General features: G+C 39.5%; 1 protein-coding gene across 1 annotated transcript in view; it reads right to left on the minus strand.

Annotated features, from left to right (window-relative positions):
* The window catches only part of LOC145725983 (uncharacterized), a 191,245-nt gene that overhangs the window by 4,866 nt on the left and 168,065 nt on the right, over positions 1–18,314 (minus strand). Inside the window, exons 80-83 of the mRNA XM_081974908.1 lie at positions 3,113–18,250; positions 2,882–3,055; positions 2,687–2,827; positions 455–1,426 (exon numbers count right to left, since the gene is read on the minus strand). Coding sequence (XP_081831034.1) covers positions 455–1,426; positions 2,687–2,827; positions 2,882–3,055; positions 3,113–18,250 — 16,425 coding nt within the window. The remainder of the gene's footprint in view (positions 1–454; positions 1,427–2,686; positions 2,828–2,881; positions 3,056–3,112; positions 18,251–18,314) is intronic.

Here is an 18,314-nt window from a genome sequence, read left to right on the forward strand (position 1 = left end):
TCAAGATCATCACACGATCAACATACCAAAAATCAAAAATAGCAGTTTTTTCTTTGTATGTAAGATCATTTCTGATGAAATTATCAAGTAATAACTAAATAGACACCCTAAATAATATAAATTTAATTGAGTCAGTAATTGGGACTGAGCGTGTTGTTCTCATTAGCACTCAAAGCCTTATGGCATTGATATAGTGATTCCAGAGGTCTCTGGCAATGAAAAACCAAATGGAAGGTTTAGGTAGGTTCTCAGTATCATTTATATGGCATTTATAAAGTGATTCTAGAAATCTCTGTCAATTAAAAACAAAATATTTGATATTTTAGTGTAAAAATTATCCTCAGCGGTACACTGCTCGTATTAAGGAGAATTATGTTATGAGTCTGATCATCACCAGTATAGTATAAATTTAGCCCTTTCAAACACACACTGTATATACAACTAAAAAACTCACCTTGAACAGTAAGGAAGGCACCTGTTTCAGCAGAACCCAACGGGTTCACAGCCTTGACAGTGTATTCAGCTGTATCATCTGGTGTTGCATTTTTAATGGTCACAGTATACGTATCACCGTTTCTTTTTGGTTCCGGATGCTCCAATGGTTTCTCATTTTTGAACCATTGTACAGCGGGTTCAGGGTAGCCAACTACGGTAGTCCTCAAGGTGATTGTTTCCCCTTTCCTTATTGTGGTGGACACTAACGGTTCCACAATTTCCGGCGGTTGTTTCTCAGTGGTTCTCACCCTTAAAGTGAATTCCGCTGTGGCATGTCCTTCGCTGTTCTTTGCTACAATTCTGTAGCGTCCTTCCTGCTTTTTGGTCATTTTCTTGATGGTCATTGATGTGGTGTAAGTGTAGTTTTGTGATGTGGTGGTAATGGTAACGTTCTCTTTAGTGGAAACGCGTTTTCCGTTTCGGTACCATTTGATGTCGGGTTCTGGAATGCCAGCGAGGACTGCATCGAAGGTTACGTCCGATTCTTCTGGGACGCATTGAGTCTTGGGCTTTTTGGCAAACACTGGAGGCATTCCTTCTAGGATATCAGCTAGTGAAGATGTTCTGCTCAAGCTCTTCCGCGAAATTGAATGGGTTCGGTCCGAACCGTGAGATGATAGCGGTCCTTCAACTGTTAATTCGGCGGTACTGGAAGCAAATCCAGCAGAGTTCTTTGCCACACAAGTGAATGTTCCCGCATCTTCAGGGAAAACTTCGTTAATAACTAAGGACACCACGTTGTCTTCAGTGTAGAACATCTGGAAGTCGGCGGATTCCTTGATAATGTGAGTTTGACGGAACCAGGTGATTTGAGGTCTTGGATACCCTTCCACTTTACATTCAAACACCACAGAGAACCCGTCGTGCGTTGTGATTGGTTTAAGCTTCTCAAGGAACTTAGGCGCCCGTGGTTTTTCTGGTGCTTTCGGTTCTGTTGACATAAAAAAAATTATTAGTACCCAGTTTATCAATGATGTTGATATGCATTTGGTTCCTGAAACAGAAGAATTCCTTGTCGTTTTAACTAAACCTCGTATTGCATCATCAGAGGTATTTGATCTCTTCGTCGCACAATGAAACACTTAAAAAGTTTTTTTTAGTTAGAGTGTGATTCAAAATATCAATTTGAATCCCTAAAATTTTCTTGCGATTACCGTGACAGCTGTCAACTGCCAATTTTGACTGCTGCCAGCGGTCAAAAATACCAAATTATAGTAATTCAAAACAACTTCAAATCAATGTAGTCAAACCGAGTCTGTTTACCAAGTAGCTTTAATCCCATTTTTTAAGAAATAATAGTAAAGTTCTAGTATTTTTTGGCAACTGTCAACAGTCAATTCTGTCAAAATTTGACAGGCGCCAACTGGCAAATAATCCAGATAAAATAACTTAAGCCTTCGTGGGTCAATCAATTTGAACTTAAGTTGGTGAATGAAGTTGGCTGTAAGCCCCGTTTCCCGGAAATAAATCACACGATTATAGTATTTTATGACATCTGTCAACTGTCAATTCCGTCAAATTTTGAAAGTCAATTGGCAAATAGTTTAAGCGACATTATGGCTTAAGGCAACTTGAGTCAACGAAGTTGAACCTGCTCCGTTCTCCAATCAGCTTTAAGCCTCGTTTCTCGGAAATTTATTATAGCAGGTTTTTGACATCTGTCAACTGTAATCCTGTCAAAATTTGACGGGCGTCAACTGGCAGACAGTCCAGGTAAAATGGCTTTAAGCAACGTGAGACAGTGAAGTTAAACCTGCTCCGTTCACCAAACAGCTTTAAACCCCATTTCTCGGAAAATAATCACTCGATAACAGTACTTTTTTGACAACTGTCATTCTGTCAAAATTTGAAAAGCGTAAACTGGCAAGTAGTCTGTGTAAAATGGCTTAAGCCAACGTGAGTCAGTAAAGTTGAGTAATTTTCGGAAACTATTCGCGAGATTATAGTATTTTTTGACAACTGTCAATTCTGTCTAAACTGGACATCTGCCAATGACTCAATATATTATGTAGTCTTTGAAATCTTACACACTGTGACTAGTACGACACTGTTTGCAAGGCAGCAGATACCAAAGAAGATTCTGATGATGCAAAGAGAGATTTTGGCGAAACGTTAGAAAAACGTTTTGGTTTCAAGAACCAATCAGGTAGTCAACCAAACTCATCCGCACATATTATATGAACAAACTCACTTTCTAGAACTGGCAACTTATCAATTTTCTCGTTGAGCTTCCTCTGGACAAACTGTATATATTGCGGTTCATCCATTAAAATATTGGCTGGCACCCAGCCACTATCTTCGGAGAGATGTTTCTTCACAAACCACCATTCACCTAAAAACCATTCAAATTCACAAAACCAACCAATCAAAGTTCGAGTTAACTTACCCTGAGTTTCCACAACGTAAACCTTTTCACCCTCAACCAAATCACAGGCCTGCGAAGCTTCAGCATCATAAAACGTTACTGAATAGTACACGTCACCTTTCTGCACTTCTTCTTCATGCACTATGGTGATCTTCTCAATTTCCTTCTCTTTAGTTATGCTGAGTGACACATCCTCTGCAAAATATCACATCATAACCACTCTGTATCTTCACGGAACACTCAACCACTTACCAGACAAAGATACTGAATCTTTCCTCTTTGGTTTGACTTTGAACTCAATCTCTGTAGCTTCGTAATCATCTCCCATTTTGTAGGGTTTCTTCAAACTCAAGCTAACGTCTTCTTCATCTTCATGAACCACAGAGTATTTTCTTGGCACCTTCTTTTTAAAGGCGATATGGAAGTTTTCCGAAATTTCTTCATCGTCTGAAGGGAGTTCTTCAGCGTCGCTTCCCTCGTCGATGATTTCTTCAATTGCAGGTCCTTCGCTTTCCACTTCTTCAATAATCCTTAAAGATTCTTCAGCCGCTTCTTCGCCAAAGGTTAGTTGACGTTTTGGTTTTTTCAATTTGATCTTCGAGGACAAGCTGATTTCTTCTTCGGCGTATGAATCCAAAGAGATACGGAACTCTTGTTCCACATCTTCTTTAGTTTTGGATACTCTTGGTCTGAAAGTCACTGATGGGATTTCTTCTTCCTTGACTTCTTCTTCTTCAGGTACTGAAGGTTTCCTAACTGGTTTAAGTTTTTTCACTGTCAGTTCATCAGCAGCTTCATCTTCGGTAGGTGGCTTGGTTTTAGGAGTCTTCTTTTTAATCTTGACCTCAACCTCTTGTTCTTCTTCAACTTTAGGTTTGGGGATACTAACTTCAGCTTCAACTTCTTCAGGCTGTTCTTCAGGTTTAGGAGGTTTCTTTATGAAAACTGCTTCTGGTTCTTCTTCTTCCTCAGGCTGTGGTTCAACAGGCACGTATTTCTTTACAGAAACTTCGTCTTCGCCTTCTTCGGTTGGCGGTTTGGTTTTCTTCTTTTGTTTGAAGGTTTCTTCGGCCTCATCTTCTGAAGGTTTCTTTATTGTCACACTTTCTTCAACCTCATCTTCAGGCTTTTCTTTTTCCTCAACAGGAACATGTTTCTTAATAGTAATCTCATCCTCTCCTTCATCAACCTTTTTAGGAGCTTTCTTTGGTTTTTTGACTACAACTTCAGCTTCTTCATCTTTAGGCTGTGGCTTCAGGGATACTTCCGTTTCTTCTTCCTCTTCAAATACAGGAACGTGTTTCTTTATTGTTACTTCATCCTCACCTTCTTCAGCTGGAGCCTTCTTTTTCTTGGGTATTTTCACTTCTTGTTGTACTTCCTCCTCTTGAGGTTTGGGCTTTACGACAACTTCCTCTTCAACCTCTTCCTGTTCCACCGGAACAAGTTTCTTTACTGTGACCTGATCTTCGCCTTCTTCAGGTACCTTCTGTTCTTTAGGAGGAATTACAATTTCGGCTTCCGCTTCTTCCTCTTTGATGGGTGGTTTTACAGTTACGACTTCTTCTTCAGGAACTGGTACATGTTTCTTGACGGTTACTTCATCTTCACCTGCATCTGGCTTTTTCTTTTTCTTCTTCGGAATCTTTACATCGGTTTGGATTTCTTCAGTTTCTGGTGTAGGTTTGATAACAACCTCTTCGTCTTCCGGTTTTTCTTCAATTGCCAATTTCTTTATGACAACTTCATCAGCCGCAGTTTCTTCAGGTTGTTTAGGCTCCTTCTTTATAGTAATGGTAGCTGCTTCTTCTGAAGGAATTGTAACTTCTTCCTCTGGAGTTGGTTTCTTAATTGTTACAGCAGCTTCGGTTTCTGCTTCTTCAGCTTTTTTAGGTGTTTTCTTGGGTTTAGGTTTTAAAGACACTGTCACTTCTTCCTCTTCTTTGGGAGCTTCCTTTTCTTCAACGACAGGTTTTTTGATCGTTATTTCTGCAGGAGCTTCTTCTTCAACCGGTGGCTTTTCAGGTTTAGGTGTAATGGTTTCTTCCACTTCTTCAACAACAGGTACAGGCTTCTTTACTGTTACTTCATCTTCACCAGCATCAGGTTTCTTCTTTTTCTTCTTCGGGATTTTCACTTCAGTTTCAGCTTCCTTGACTTTCGGTGTAGGTTGAATGATCACTTCTTCAGGTTTTTCCTCTTCTTCAGGTTTCTCTTCAATTTCAAGTTTTCTAATAACGACTTCAGCCTCTCCAGTTTCTTCTGGCACTTTGGATTCTTTCTTAATGGTGATAGAAGCCGCTTCCTCTGATGGTACTGTGACTTCGTCTTCGGGTTCTGGTTTCTTAATTGTCACTGCAGCTTCTGCTTCTTCTTCAGGTATCTTCGGTGTTTTCTTGCGTTTGGGCTTCAACGACACTGTGACTTCTTCCTCTTCCTTAGGAGCTTCTTCAATAATTTCTGGTTTCTTTACTACAAGCTCAACCTCTTCTGGTGGTTGCTCCTCAACTTTTTCAGGCGGCACAATGATTGTACTCACCTCTTCTTCTACTTTTTCTTCGGGTTGAGGCGGTTTAACAGTAACTTCAGCTTCTTCAGGCTGCTCTTCTTCCTTCTTGGGTTTCTTAGGTTTCTTCTTTTTAACCACGACTTCTTCAGTTTCTGTTTCTATAGGTTTTTCTTCTGGAGCTTCCTGGATTACAGTAAACTCAGCTGATGTGTCTAGTGGTTCTTGGGGTTTAGTTGGCTGCTCTGCTTCTTTAATGAGGACTTCTTCTGTAACTTCAGTGATTGATTCTTGAGGCTTTGGAATTGTCACTTCAGCTTCTACTTCTTCTGCAGGGACTTCTTTCTTCGGTTTCTTCTTCAGAACAACGCTTTCTATTACTTCTTCTTCTTGTGGAGTTTCAGCTGGTTTTTCTTTAGGCTTTTTGGTCTTCTTTTTAATAGTGACCACTTCTTCTTGTATTTCAACTATTTCTTTTTCTGCCTGAGGTTTTTCAGGTACAGGTTCCTCTTCCTTTGGTTCTTCGACAATTGGTAATGCTTGCGGGATGTACGGACTGGGCGTTGTTTCAGGTACTTCTTCAGTTGTAATTTCTTCAATAGTTACGCCTTCCTTTTGTACAACTTCTGGCACTTCTTCAGGTTTCTCTTCTTGGGGTAATTCTTCCACAGAAATAGGTTCAACCTTCTCCACTGTGGCTTCTACAGTTTCTTCTTTTGGTATGGGTTTCTTACCTTTCTTCTTTTTTATTATAGTCTTCTCCTCAATAATTTCTTCTTCTTTTACTTTGGGTTGAATGATAATTTGAGCCTCAACGGCTTCTTCTTCTTCTACGGGTTTAGACGGTTTCTTCACCACAATAACCTCAGCTTCAACTTCATCTGGTTCTACAGGTTCTGGTTTTTTGAGCACAAGTTTAACTGCTGGTGCTTCTTCTTCTTCAACTTTCGGTTTAGGTTTAGGTTTGAAAATAGCTTCTACAGGTTCTTCTTCCTCGGGTTCTTCTTTTGGTACAACTTCTTCTTTTATTTCAGCCACTGGCTTTTCTTCCGGCACCTCCTTCTTCGGTTTAGTTTTCTTCTTTTTCTTCTTCAAGTCATCGTCAATAATTGGAGCAAAGTCGATTTCGTCATCAGGTTTGGGAAGAATTTCTTTAGTGTCTTCAGGTTTCTGTGGCTGAGCTATTGTTACTACTTCCTCTTGTTCTTCTTCTTCAGGTCGCTTGATTGGACGAAGTTTAAACTCTTCAGGTTGTTCCTCTGGTTTAGGTTTACGTGGTGCTTTCTTTGTAACTTCTTCTTCAGTTTCTTCTCCTGAAGGTTTGGGAACTCCTTTAATCAAAGTTATTTCTTCAGTTTCTGGAGGAGGTTTCTCAGTTTTTTCAGGTTTGACTTTACTTTTCTTCTTTTTAGGTTTGTCCTTTTCTTCACGTTCTGGACTAGTGCGTTCGTATTTATCTAGTTCAGTATCTTCATGAGGATAATCGAATGGTTCTAGTTCTGGACCTTTCACGCCTCCTTTAGGTTCTTTGCCGGAAACTTCCGTATCTTCTTTGGGTATTGGTTTAATTTTAACCACATCTTCTGGAGATTCTTCTTCTTTCTTTTGTGGCCGTTTCTTTAAAGTGACTGTGTCAGCTTCTTCTTCCTTTTCAGGTTCTTTCTTTTTCTTGGTAATCTTAATTGTAACTGGTTCAGCCACTTCTTCCTCAGGTTTCTCTTTGGGTTTTCTTTGATATTTGAAGACTGCATCCACTTCTTCAGGCTTCTTCTTTTTTAGTTCTTCAACTTCAAGGTCCAGCTTCTCAAGCTCTGTGAGTTCTTTTTCGACATCCTTGAACTTCTTTATCTTAGGCTTTTTCTTGATCTTCTCTGCTTCTTCGACGCTTCTAGAGATTATTCCGTTCTCACGTACAGCACCGATTTCAGTGAGTTGCAACGGTTGTAAAACCTCGTTCATAGGGGGAAAATCAACCCAGTTAATCCTGCTCTTCAATTTTAGTTTTGGTAGTTTCAGTTCGGTGGGTTCAGTGAGGTCAGGTTTCTTTGGAGACTTCTTCAGTTTAATTTCAGCCAAATTCACTACTTCAGGAGTGAGGTCAATTACTTTAGCCTTTTGAGGCTTTACCTCTACTGTAACTATTGGAATTGGAACCAGATTCTCCTTTTTAGGCTTTTTAGGACGTTTTCTAAACTCATCATCCACTTTTTCTCGACCTTTCTTGAGTTCTTCTAACTCTTGATCCAACTTTTCAAGATCATCCAACTTGCCTTCTTTAGGAACCTTTTTCTTCTTGGGTTTCAGTTTAGCAGCCTCCTCCACATTTCGAGAAATTATTGCATTATCCTTGATCACCGGTTGTAATGGAGTTACTAAAGGTACCTGATAGGCTTCACTAACGGGAGGGAATTCCACATGAACTATTCTGCTCTTCAGCCTTAGGCCAAGAGCTTCAGGTTTTTTCTTTTCTTCAGATTTTTTAGGAATCTTCTTTTTCTTCTTTTCCTCCACAGGCACTGGAATTTCGGTTGGCTTAATAAGGTCAGGCTTCTCTCCCTCCTCTTCTTCCTGAGGTTTTTCGAATGGTTTTAGTTTAGGAGTTTCGGTTTCTTCTTCCGGTTTTGGTTTTTGCTTGTATTTCCTTGTGATCTCTTGAGGTTCTTCATCTTCAGGTTTTTTCGGAGGTGCAAAAGTAAGGGCAGTTTCTTCCGGAGTTTCTTCAGGTTTGACCTTCTTCTTTTTCTTGTACGGTACTTTGACTTCTTCCGGTTCTTCCTTTTCTTCTTCTGGATAATCTGGTTTTTCTAATTCCAGTCTTTCAGTTTCTATGTCTGGAATGTCAGTGGGTTCGAATGGTGGGAAGCCTTCGTCCGGTTGTTCTTTCTTCTTTATTACCTTTTTCTTTTCAGGTTTCTTTTCTTTCTTTGTTTCTGGAGTGAATTCTTCTGGCTCTTCAGGAGCTTTAGGAGTTTTCTTCAAAGTTACGGTATCTTCATCTTCAGGCTTTTCAGGAACTTTGCCTTTACCTATCTTCAGTCCTTTCTTTTCTTCAGGCTGTTCAGGTTTTTCTTTGGGTTTCTTTTCATACTTGAACGCATCATCAACCTTCTCCAGGTCTTTCTTCTTTTCATCTTCGTATTCTAAGTCAAGTTTTTCCAAGTCCGTCAGCTCCTTGTCAATATCTTTAGGCTTCTTGCGTTTAGGTTTTTTGAGTTTAGCCGCTTCTTCAATATTTCTGGAAATAATTCCATTATCTCTGACCACCGGTTCTAGTTCTGTAATTTTCGGTAAACGTTTTGCCTCATTTTCAGGAGGAAAAGGTATATGAGTGATTCTACTCTTCAGTCGAGGTATTTTGTCTCTTTTTTCTTCAGGTTTCGGTATAGGCCTCTTCGTTTTCTTCACTTTAGTTTCAGGTTTTTCCTCATCAGGTTTTTGCACAGGCACCTTCTTTTCTTTGGGTTTGATTTCAGCAGGTTCTTCTTTAATTTCTTCTTCTGATGTTGGTTCCACTGGCACTTCAGCGGTTTCGTCTGGTTTTTCAGGTTTCGGTTTGGGAATTCGCCGTTTTATAGTTTTAGTTACAGTTTCAGTTTCTTCGTCGACTTCTTCACGCTCTTCTGGTACTGGGATATCTTCCTGTTCGTCTGGTTGAGGCTTTTCTTTCGGTTTTTTCTTGATGATCTTCTTCTTGCTGATCAGTACTTCAGGGACTTCTTCTTCTTTAACTTCTTCCTTTTCAGCTAGAGGTTTCTCAGGTATTTCCTCAACTACTACAGCTTCTTCAGGTTGCTTTTCTTCTGGTATTTGTTCTTCAACGGCTTCCACTACAGTGGGTTCAAGCTTGTCTATTTCTTCCTCCTGGACTTCAGCTGTGGAGCCCTTTCGTTTGACTTTCTTAATGACTTTTTTCTTTTTGGGTTTCTCTTTGTCTTCATCCTTTTCAGGAGATAATTCCATTTCAATGTCGGGACCTTCGAATGTTACTATAGTGTCATGTTTCATTACAGTGTCACCTAATACTTTGAATTCTTCATCTTCCTGCTCCTTTCTGTGAGGTTTAAGTTTAATTTCTTCTTTTTCTTCAGTAGGTGGAGGTTTTCTTGGAGCTTTCATGACTACCTCTTCTTCTTCTTCTGGAACTTCTTTCTTGGGTACTCCTTTCTTTAGTACTGCTTCTTCAGTTTCAGGTTCCGGCTTGTCCTTCTTCTTTTTCTTATATTTGGGCTTTTCTTTTCCAGGTTTCTCTTTTTCTTCCTCGGGATATTCTGGAGCTTCATACTCAGGTAATTCGATGTCTTCTTGGGGAATATCAAAAGGTTCAAGAACAGGTCGTTCAACGGTTTTCTCAGGAAGCTTTTCTTCTGGTTTCTTCGTTTCGATATCCTTCTTCTTCAGCTTGACTTTCTCTTCAACTTTTTCTTCAATACCTTTCTCAGGAATCTTCTTTAGTTTAACTGGTTGTTCTTCTTCTTCAGCAGGAGGCATTTTGCCTTTTCCAATTTTAAGTACAACCGGTACAGCTTCTTCTTCTTCAGGAACCTTCTTGGCAGGTCGTTCATATTTGAAGGCTTCGTCAACTTTTTCAGGTTCCTGCTTCTTTAATTCTTCAAATTCTATATCAAGTTTTTCTAAAGACTTTACGTCTTTTTCTACATCTTTAAGCTTCCTGCGTTTGGTCTTTTTGATTTTCTCTGCTTCTTCAATATTTCTTGATATAATTCCGTTATCTCTTACAGCTCCAATATCAGTGACATCCAAAGGCTGCAGTACTTCGCTCATTGGTGGGAAGTCTACCCAAACTATTCTGCTCTTGAGACGTAGTTTTGGTACCACCATATGTTGAGGTTCCTTAGCGCCAGTTGGTTTCTGTTTCTTCAGTTTTATCTCTGCTAGATTAACAGTTTGAGGTGTTAAATCAATTACTTTTGGTCGCTGAGGTTTGTGCTCAATCAGGACAATCTTGATTGGAATGAGTTTCTCTTTTTTGGGCTTCGCTTTTCTTTTTTTGTAAGCGTCATCCACTTCTTCTAGTGGCTTCTTCAAATCTTCAAACTCTTTGTCAATCTTCTCCAGTTCTTTAATTCTGGTAACAAGCTTCTTCTTTTTAGGTTTAACTTTTGTGGCTTCATCAACGTTTCTGGAGAGCACACCATTATCTCTGTAGACTGGTTCCAATTCGGTGATCACTGGTTTTTGTTCTTTTTCTCCAAAAGGTGGGAAGTCAAGTCTTTCAAGCTTACTCTTCAGCCTTATCTTCGGTACTGTGACTTCTTCAATCGGAGCCTTTTTACTGGGTTTAACCTTTTTCAGTTTTATTTCAGCAAACTCAGGTTTGATCTCAGTTATAATTGGAATTTGAGGTTTCTGAGCTGCAATACGCCTGATAGGGAATTTGACTGGTTTTAAGGTAGATTCTACTTCTTTTGGAACTTCTTCAGGCTTTTTGACCTTCTTGGTCACCTTTTTCTTAGGTTTTTCTTTGACTTCTTCTTCAGTGGGTACTTCAGGAACTATTTCTTCCTGAGGGAGTTCCTCTACTGCTTCTTCTTCAATTTCTTCAACTTGAACTTCCTCAGGTTGCAACTCCTCTTCTTCCACTCCCAAACCTTCCTTCTTCTTCTTGATTTTCTTTATGATCTTCTTTTTAGTTTTGGGTTTTTCCTCATCTGGTGGAAATTCAATTTCCATTTCAATGTCGGGTCCTTCAAACGTTACAATGCTGTCGTGTTTCATTACGGTGTCTCCACCAACTTTGAAAACTTCTTCAGTCTCTTCCTTTCGATGTGGTTTGAGTTTCACCTCTTCTCCTTCTTCAGGTGGTTTTGGTTTTTGCTTCTTCGCCAATTTGATTTCAGGTACCTCTTCTTCTTCTTTTGGCTTTGGAACACCTGGTTGTAGTTGCTGTTCAATAGTTTCAGGAACATCCTTAGGCTTTTTCTTTTTGATTTTCTTGGGCTTTTCAGTGCCTTTAGGTAATTCTTCTTCTTCCTCAGGTTGAGGCAATTCAAGTGACTCTAACTCCGGTGATTCCCTGTCAATGTCGTAGGGTTCAAATGGTGGAACCTTTACTTCTTCGTCTTCTTTCTTTGGAACTTTAGGAACTTGGTCTTTCTTTTTAGGTTTGATGGGTTTTTCTTCAGTAGAGATTTCTTCAGGTTTGTCTTTAGGTACTTTCTTCAAAGTTACACCTTCTTCATCTGGTGGTTGTTCAGGTAGTTTGCCTTTACCCAACTTAAGTTCCTTCTCTTCTAGAGGCTTGGCTTCCTTAACCTTTTTGGGTTTTTTGTAAAGATCCTTATCCAAAGTTTCGAGTTCCTTCTTTTTTAAGTCCTCCACTTCTAAATCAAGCTTTTCCAAGTCTTTAAGATCTCTTTCGTAATCCTTGATTCTGATCTTCTTCTTCTTGGGTAACTTGGCAGCTTCTTCCAGATTTCTTGATACTGTACCGTTGTCGCGATATACTGGAGGTAATTCGGTGATTGTTGGTATCTTTTGCGCTTCATTTGCGGGTGGGAATGGAATGTGGACAATTCGGCTCTTCAACCTGGGTATTTTGTCTTTCTTCACTTCCTTAGGTGGAATTACCCTTTTAGGCTTTTTAGGAGCAACTTCTTCAGGTTTTTCCTCCGGAATGTCCTTTTTAGGTTTTTCTTTGCGATCTCCTTCTTCAGCAGGCTTTTCTTCCTCAGGCGTCTTCTTTTTAATCTTCTTTGGTTTTGTCACTTCCGGTTCTTCGGGAATAACTTTAGTTTCCTCAATGGGTTGTTCTTCTTCAGGTTGTTCCTCCACTTCATCTTTACCAACTTTCTTTCTGATTATCTTCTTCTTCTTAATTATTTTAGTTTTTTCTTCTTCTTCTACAGGCAGTTCACCTTGTGGTACTTCTTCTTCCTCAACCTTTTCTTCAGGGGCAATTTTTTCAGGCAGTTGAGGTTTAGGTAGTTCTTCTTCAGCCGGTTCTTCTGGCAGCTCTTCAACCGTAGCTTCCTGAGGAGTGATTTCTTCAATTTCTGTATCCAGTTTGACGCCCTTCTTCTTAATCTTCTTGACCTTTTTGACTTTAGTTTTTTCCGTGTCATCTCCTGGTTGAATTTCCATTTCAATGTCAGGACCCTCCATTGTAACGATAGTATCATGCTTCATGACTCTATCGACTTCAACAGTATACTCTTGATCTTCAGTTTCTTTACGATGAGGTTTAAGTTTGATTTCTTCTTCTTCTGTAGGAGGTTTGGGCTTGCGCTTATATTTCACAGAAATTTCAGGTTGTTCTTCTTCTTCCACTGGCTTGGGCACTCCCAACTGAATGACAGTTTCTTCAGTCTCAGGTTGAGGTTTAACTTTCTTCTTCTTCGGGACTTTCACCTTTGCAGGAGTAGTCTCTTCAGGTTCTTCCTCTTCAGGTTGTGTTGGTTCGTATTTTTCTAGCTCAGGACCCTCATGGTCAATATCGAATGGTTCAAATTTGATTCTTTCGCTATCTTCTTCGGGCGCTTTCTTGCCTTTGGTCTTGGGAGTGGAAGGTTTCTTCACGGCTTTAAGTTCTGGTTGTTCCTCACCAACTTCAGGCTTCTCAGGAATCTTTTTGAGTTTTACAGTTTCTTCAACTTCTTCAGGCTGTTCAACTTTGCCTTTACCAACTTTAATTGGTTGTGGTTCTTCAGGAACAACAGACTTTTTGCGTGGTTTCTTTTCGTATTTATATTCGTCACCGACTTTTTCTAGTTCTTTCTTCTTTAAGTCGTCCAGTTCAAGATCAAGTTCTTCCAAATGTTTGTTATGTACATCTTTATCCCTTAGACGACGTCTCTTGGTTTTTGGAACTTTCTCTGCTTCTTTAATGTTCCTAGACAGTACCCCATTATCTCTATAAACTGGTTCCAATATTGATATTCTTGGTAGTTGTTCAGATTCAGTTGTTGGTGGGAAAGTAACGTGTTGAATTCTGCTCTTCAGTCTGGGAATTTGCACTTTTGTTGCTGTATCTTTCTTTTGAGCAGTTTTAGGCTTGCGCAATTTGACTTCACCAAAAAGTGGCGCATCTTTAGCATCAATGATCTTCACTTTCTCGAATTTGATTTGCTTTACTTCAAGTGGCATCAACACAGACATTTCGCGTCTTAACTTTTTAGGTTTCTCAATCTTCTCCTTCTTCTTTACAATCTTTTTACGCGGCGCTTTGTCTTCCTCTATAGGAACTTCTTCTACAGTTACAGTGGTTTGTGGAGGTTTACCTTCTTCTTCAGTAACAGTAATTTCAGTTACTTCTTCTTTTTCGCCTTTTGGTTTTTTAATCACTCGTCTCCTTGTGATCTTCTTTCTAGGACGTCCAGTTTCGTCGATGATCTCTTGTTCTTCAATTTCTTCTGGTAGCTCATGGATGTATGTGGTTGTTGCTTCTTGAGGTTGAAGAGGTGCGGCTCCTTTGACCACACCTTCAGGAAGGTCATCTTCAATTATGGTAACTGTGGTTTGAGGCTTCTTTCCTTCTTCTTCCACTGTCACGATTTCAGTTTGTTCTTGTTTGCCATCTTTCTTCTTTTTAATAACTCTAGTCTTGATCTTCTGTTTCTTTTTACCTTCTGGAGTTATGGTTTCGATAACTTTAACTTCTTCCGGAAGCTCAGTTATTTCTTCCCTGGGTTGTTGAGGCTTCGGTGGTACTAAGTCTAAAGGAATGGTTCTTTCTTCCACCACAATTGAGGTTTGAGGTTGTTTGCCTTCTTCCTGCACTGTAACTATATAAGTGTCTTCTTGTTTGTCACCTTGTTGCTTCCGGATTGTACGTTTTTTAGTGGTTTTTTTCTTAGGTCCCCATCTGCTTGCTGTTTCTTCTACAATGACTTCCTCTGGCAGTTCCTCAATATACACTGGTTGTTCGGGTAATTCTTCTTCTGGTGCTTCCACTTCTTCTATGGTCACTGTAGTTTCTGATGGTTTTCCAACCTCTTCCTGAGTAACAATATGAGTGATTTCTTCTTTGTCGCCTTTGCGCTTTTTAATTGTGCGTTTTTTAGTGATCTTCTTTGGACCGCTTTCGTCTTCGAAAATCTCAATTTCTTCAGGAAGCTCTGTAACCGTGACTACCTCTTCTTCTTCTAGTGTAAACACCGGAGATTGCGGTCTTTCTTCTTCGACTTCTTTATGTTGTTTTCTGACGATCTTCTTTTTGATGATCCTTTTCCTGGGGCCTTCTTCAGTTACCGTTTCGGTCACGTCTACTTTTTGATCAGGAATATCTTCAATGAAGAGTGGCGCTTTGGTTTCTACAGATGGTAATGCTAGGTCTTCAATCACATCATCAGGAATGTCAATTTCTTCAATTGTCACTGTGGTTTCAGGTTTCTTGCCTTGTTCTTCTACTGTCACTGTCAAAATAGTTTCCTGCTTGCTTCCCTTTCGCTTTTTAGTAATCTTCTTCTTGATTGTCTTCGTGTCTTGAAATTCAACTTCTTCCGGCAACTCTTGAATTATAATAGGCTCGTCAGCAGAAGGTAATATTGAAACAACTTCTTCTGGAATGGTTTCTTCTTCGATGGTGATGGTAGTTTGAGGTTTCTTTCCTTCTTCCTCCCTGACGATTATTTCAGTTGATTCTTCTTTGTCGCCCTTACGTTTCTTGATAATTTTCTTCTTCACTATAACCTTCTTGGGACCCTGTGGAGTTTGTTCTTCTATTTCTTCAACTTCTTCGGGTGTGACCTCAACGAGAGTTGGTTCAGGTTGGAATTCAAGTTTATCGGAAGGTAGTTCTCTTTCTTCAATTACAACAGACGTTTGTGGTTTTTTGCCTACTTCTTCAACGGTTACAATCTGAGTTACTTCTTCTTTATCACCTTTCCTTGTTTTGATAACCCTCTTCTTGACGACTTTCTTTCCTTCGTCCAAAACTTGAATTTCTTCAGGATATTCTTCAGCAAGCAGTGGTTCTTCAGGAATTGCTTCTGGAGTCTTTTTGGTGACTTTCTTCTTAACGATCTTTTTACGTGGAGTTTCGACGACATCGGTCTCAACAATTTGTACTTTGTCATCTTCAATTTCTTCAACAAAGGCGGGTTTGGTTGTTGTAACGGTTGGCACTACAAGCTCCTCCATTATGTCATCAGGTATGTCAATTTCTTCAATTACTACGGAAGATTGAGGTTTCTTGCCAGATTCAAATAATGTTACTACTTCGGTGGTTTCTTGCTTGCTTCCTTTACGTTTCTTGGTTACTCGCTTCTTGATTACCTTCATGTCATCAGTGCAAGACACTTCCTCTGGTAGTTCTTCTATGATGATACTTTCTTGATCGTCTTGAATGTCAGGTAAGGACTCCAAAACTATATCTTCAGGTGTTTCAATTTCTTCAATTACCACCGAAGTATGTGGTTGTTTGCCTTTTTCTTCGGTTACCAGTATTTCAGTTGTTTCCTGTTTACCACCTTTACGTTTTTTAATAATCTTCTTTTTAGTGGTGACTTCATGAGTAGTTGAATCCAAGTATTCTGGAACATCTTCCACAAGTACGGTATGTTCTGGCAGAATATCAGGAAGGTCATCTGCAATTTCTTGTGGATAGTCTATTTCTTCAATTACTACTGAAGTTTTCGGTTCTTTACCTTCTTCTTCAACACTGAAGATTTGAGTCACTTCATGTTTGCTACCTTTTCTAGTTCTGATAGTGCGTTTCTTGACAATCTTATGGTCTTCTTCTGGTAGAACGTGGATTTCTTCTGGAAGTTCTTCAGCTATTTGTGGTTGTACTTCTTCTTCTTCAGTTACCTTGTGTTCTTCAACTTCGTCTTTTGTTGTAACCTTCTTTTTAATGATCTTCTTTTTAGGGCCTTCTTTAGTCGAGACTTCAATGATGTTGACTTTGTGAAGAAGGTCTTCAATGAAAACTGGTTTCTCTTGTTTTACTGATGGAACTATAAGTTCTTCCAGAACTTCTTCGGGAAGATCCACTTGTTCTATGATAGTAGAAGTGATAGATTTCTTACCTTCTTCTTCTATAGTGAACACTTTTTTAGTTTCCTGCTTGTCACCTTTACGAGTTTTTGTGACTTTCTTTTTGATGATCTTTTTGTGCTTGTCATCTTCGTAAACTTGCACTTGTTCTGGAGTTTCTTCCACAATAACTACCGGTTGTTCTTCAACTTCTGGGAGCTTCTTCACAATTTCTTCAGGAAAGTCTGTTTCTTCTACAGTTACTGTAACTTGCGGTAGTTTGCCTTCTTCTTCAACTACTATTACCTCAGTGTTTTCCTGCTTGCTGCCACGTCGCCTTTTAATGATCTTCTTTTTAATGGTTTTCTTGGTGCCTACCTCAATTATTTCCGGTATTTCTTCCACTATAACCAGTCGGTCTGGTTCAACTTCTTCACTTTCTGGTGCTTCAAGTTCTTCAATTGTTATAGTGGTTTGGGGAGCTTTGTGTTCTTCCTCAACCGTTTGGATGGTGGTAATTTCGTCTTTTGATCCTTTACGCTTTTTGATGACGCGTTTTTTAATCACCTTTCTTTCAGGTATTCCTTCTTCACTTAGACTTTCTACGACTTTAATTTCTTCAGGTAATTCTTCAGCTATGAGTGGCTGTTCAATTTCTAGGTCTTGTACTTTTTGTTTTTTCTTTTTGATTATTTTCTTGACCTTTCTTTTCCCGGTTACTGTTTCTTCCTCTTCTTCTTCCTCCTCTTCAGGGGCTTTGAATTGTGGTAGCTGCTTTGCTAGTGCTTTCTTCAAAAACTCCATGTGGATCATGTCTTCCACGCCCTCAGGTTTTGTTTTCTCTTCATCTAAGGTGGGTACATAAAGGTATCCTTCTGGTGTAACTTCCGGTTTAGCTTCCTGGATTTTCTTTGATTTTTTGACTTTTTTCGTTACTTTTACTTCTTCAACTTCCTTGACGACGACTGAAACTTCAGGGGCTTTGCCTTCTTCCTCAACTGTCAGGATTTCAGTTTCTTCTTCTTTGTCGCCCTTCTTTTTTCTGAACACTTTCTTTTTTATTATCTTCTTCTTAGGACCTTCCAGAGTGTCTACTGTGGTGACAATTACTTGTTCTGGCTCCTCTTCAATGGAAACAGCTTCATCTGGTTTAATTTCTGGCAATGGTTTGACGTCTTCTGCAGGGATTTCGTTGACAGTGACAGTGGTTATGGGTTTTTTGCCTTCTTCTTCCACAGTGACGATGTGGGTTTCTTCTTCCTTGTCACCCTTTCGTTTTTTGATAACTCGCTTTTTGATGGTTTTCTTCTTAGGGCCCCAGCGGCTCTTTACTTCTTCTACTGTTACTTCTTCTGGCAGTTCTTCAATATAAACTGGTTCAACCGCTTCAGTGTCAATGGGTTTGATGTCTTCTTCAGTGACGTCATGTATAACTACTGAGGTTTCTTGGGGCTTACCTTCTTCTTGTACAGTGAAAATTTCAGTTGATTCTACTTTGCTGCCACGTCGCTTTTTGATTATGCGCTTCTTGAAGGTTTTCTTTTTTGTTCCTTCAGGTGTTTCAACTTCAGTTTGTATAACTTCTTCAGGCATTTCTTCAATGTAAGCTACTTCTTCAACTATGGGTTTTGGTAGTTCTTCCGGTTGGTCTGGAACTTCTTCAATAGTGACAGTGGATTGAGGTACTTTACCTTCTTCCTCTATGGTGACGATAAATGTGTCTTCGCAGGTACCACCTAAACGTTTGCGGATTGTTCTCTTCTTGATGATTTTCTTCTTCTTTTTGCCATCTTCTGCAATCTCTTCCACAACTTCAACTTCTTCAGGGAGTTCTTCAAGTAGAGGGACTTCTTCGACTGGTTTTTGAGACATCACAGTCTCGATTGTTACAGATTCTTTGATCTCCTGGATTCGTTTACCTTTAGCTTTGGGAAGCTCCTCAGGTATTTCACCTAAAACATATAAATTATTGAAGGGTTTAAGCTACATCTACAGGGTGGGTAAAAACTAGTGTGA

This window comes from Ips typographus, linkage group LG3 (assembly GCF_016097725.1).
Source record: "Ips typographus isolate SLU linkage group LG3, UJ_Ityp_2.0, whole genome shotgun sequence".
Lineage (NCBI taxonomy): Eukaryota > Metazoa > Arthropoda > Insecta > Coleoptera > Curculionidae > Ips > Ips typographus.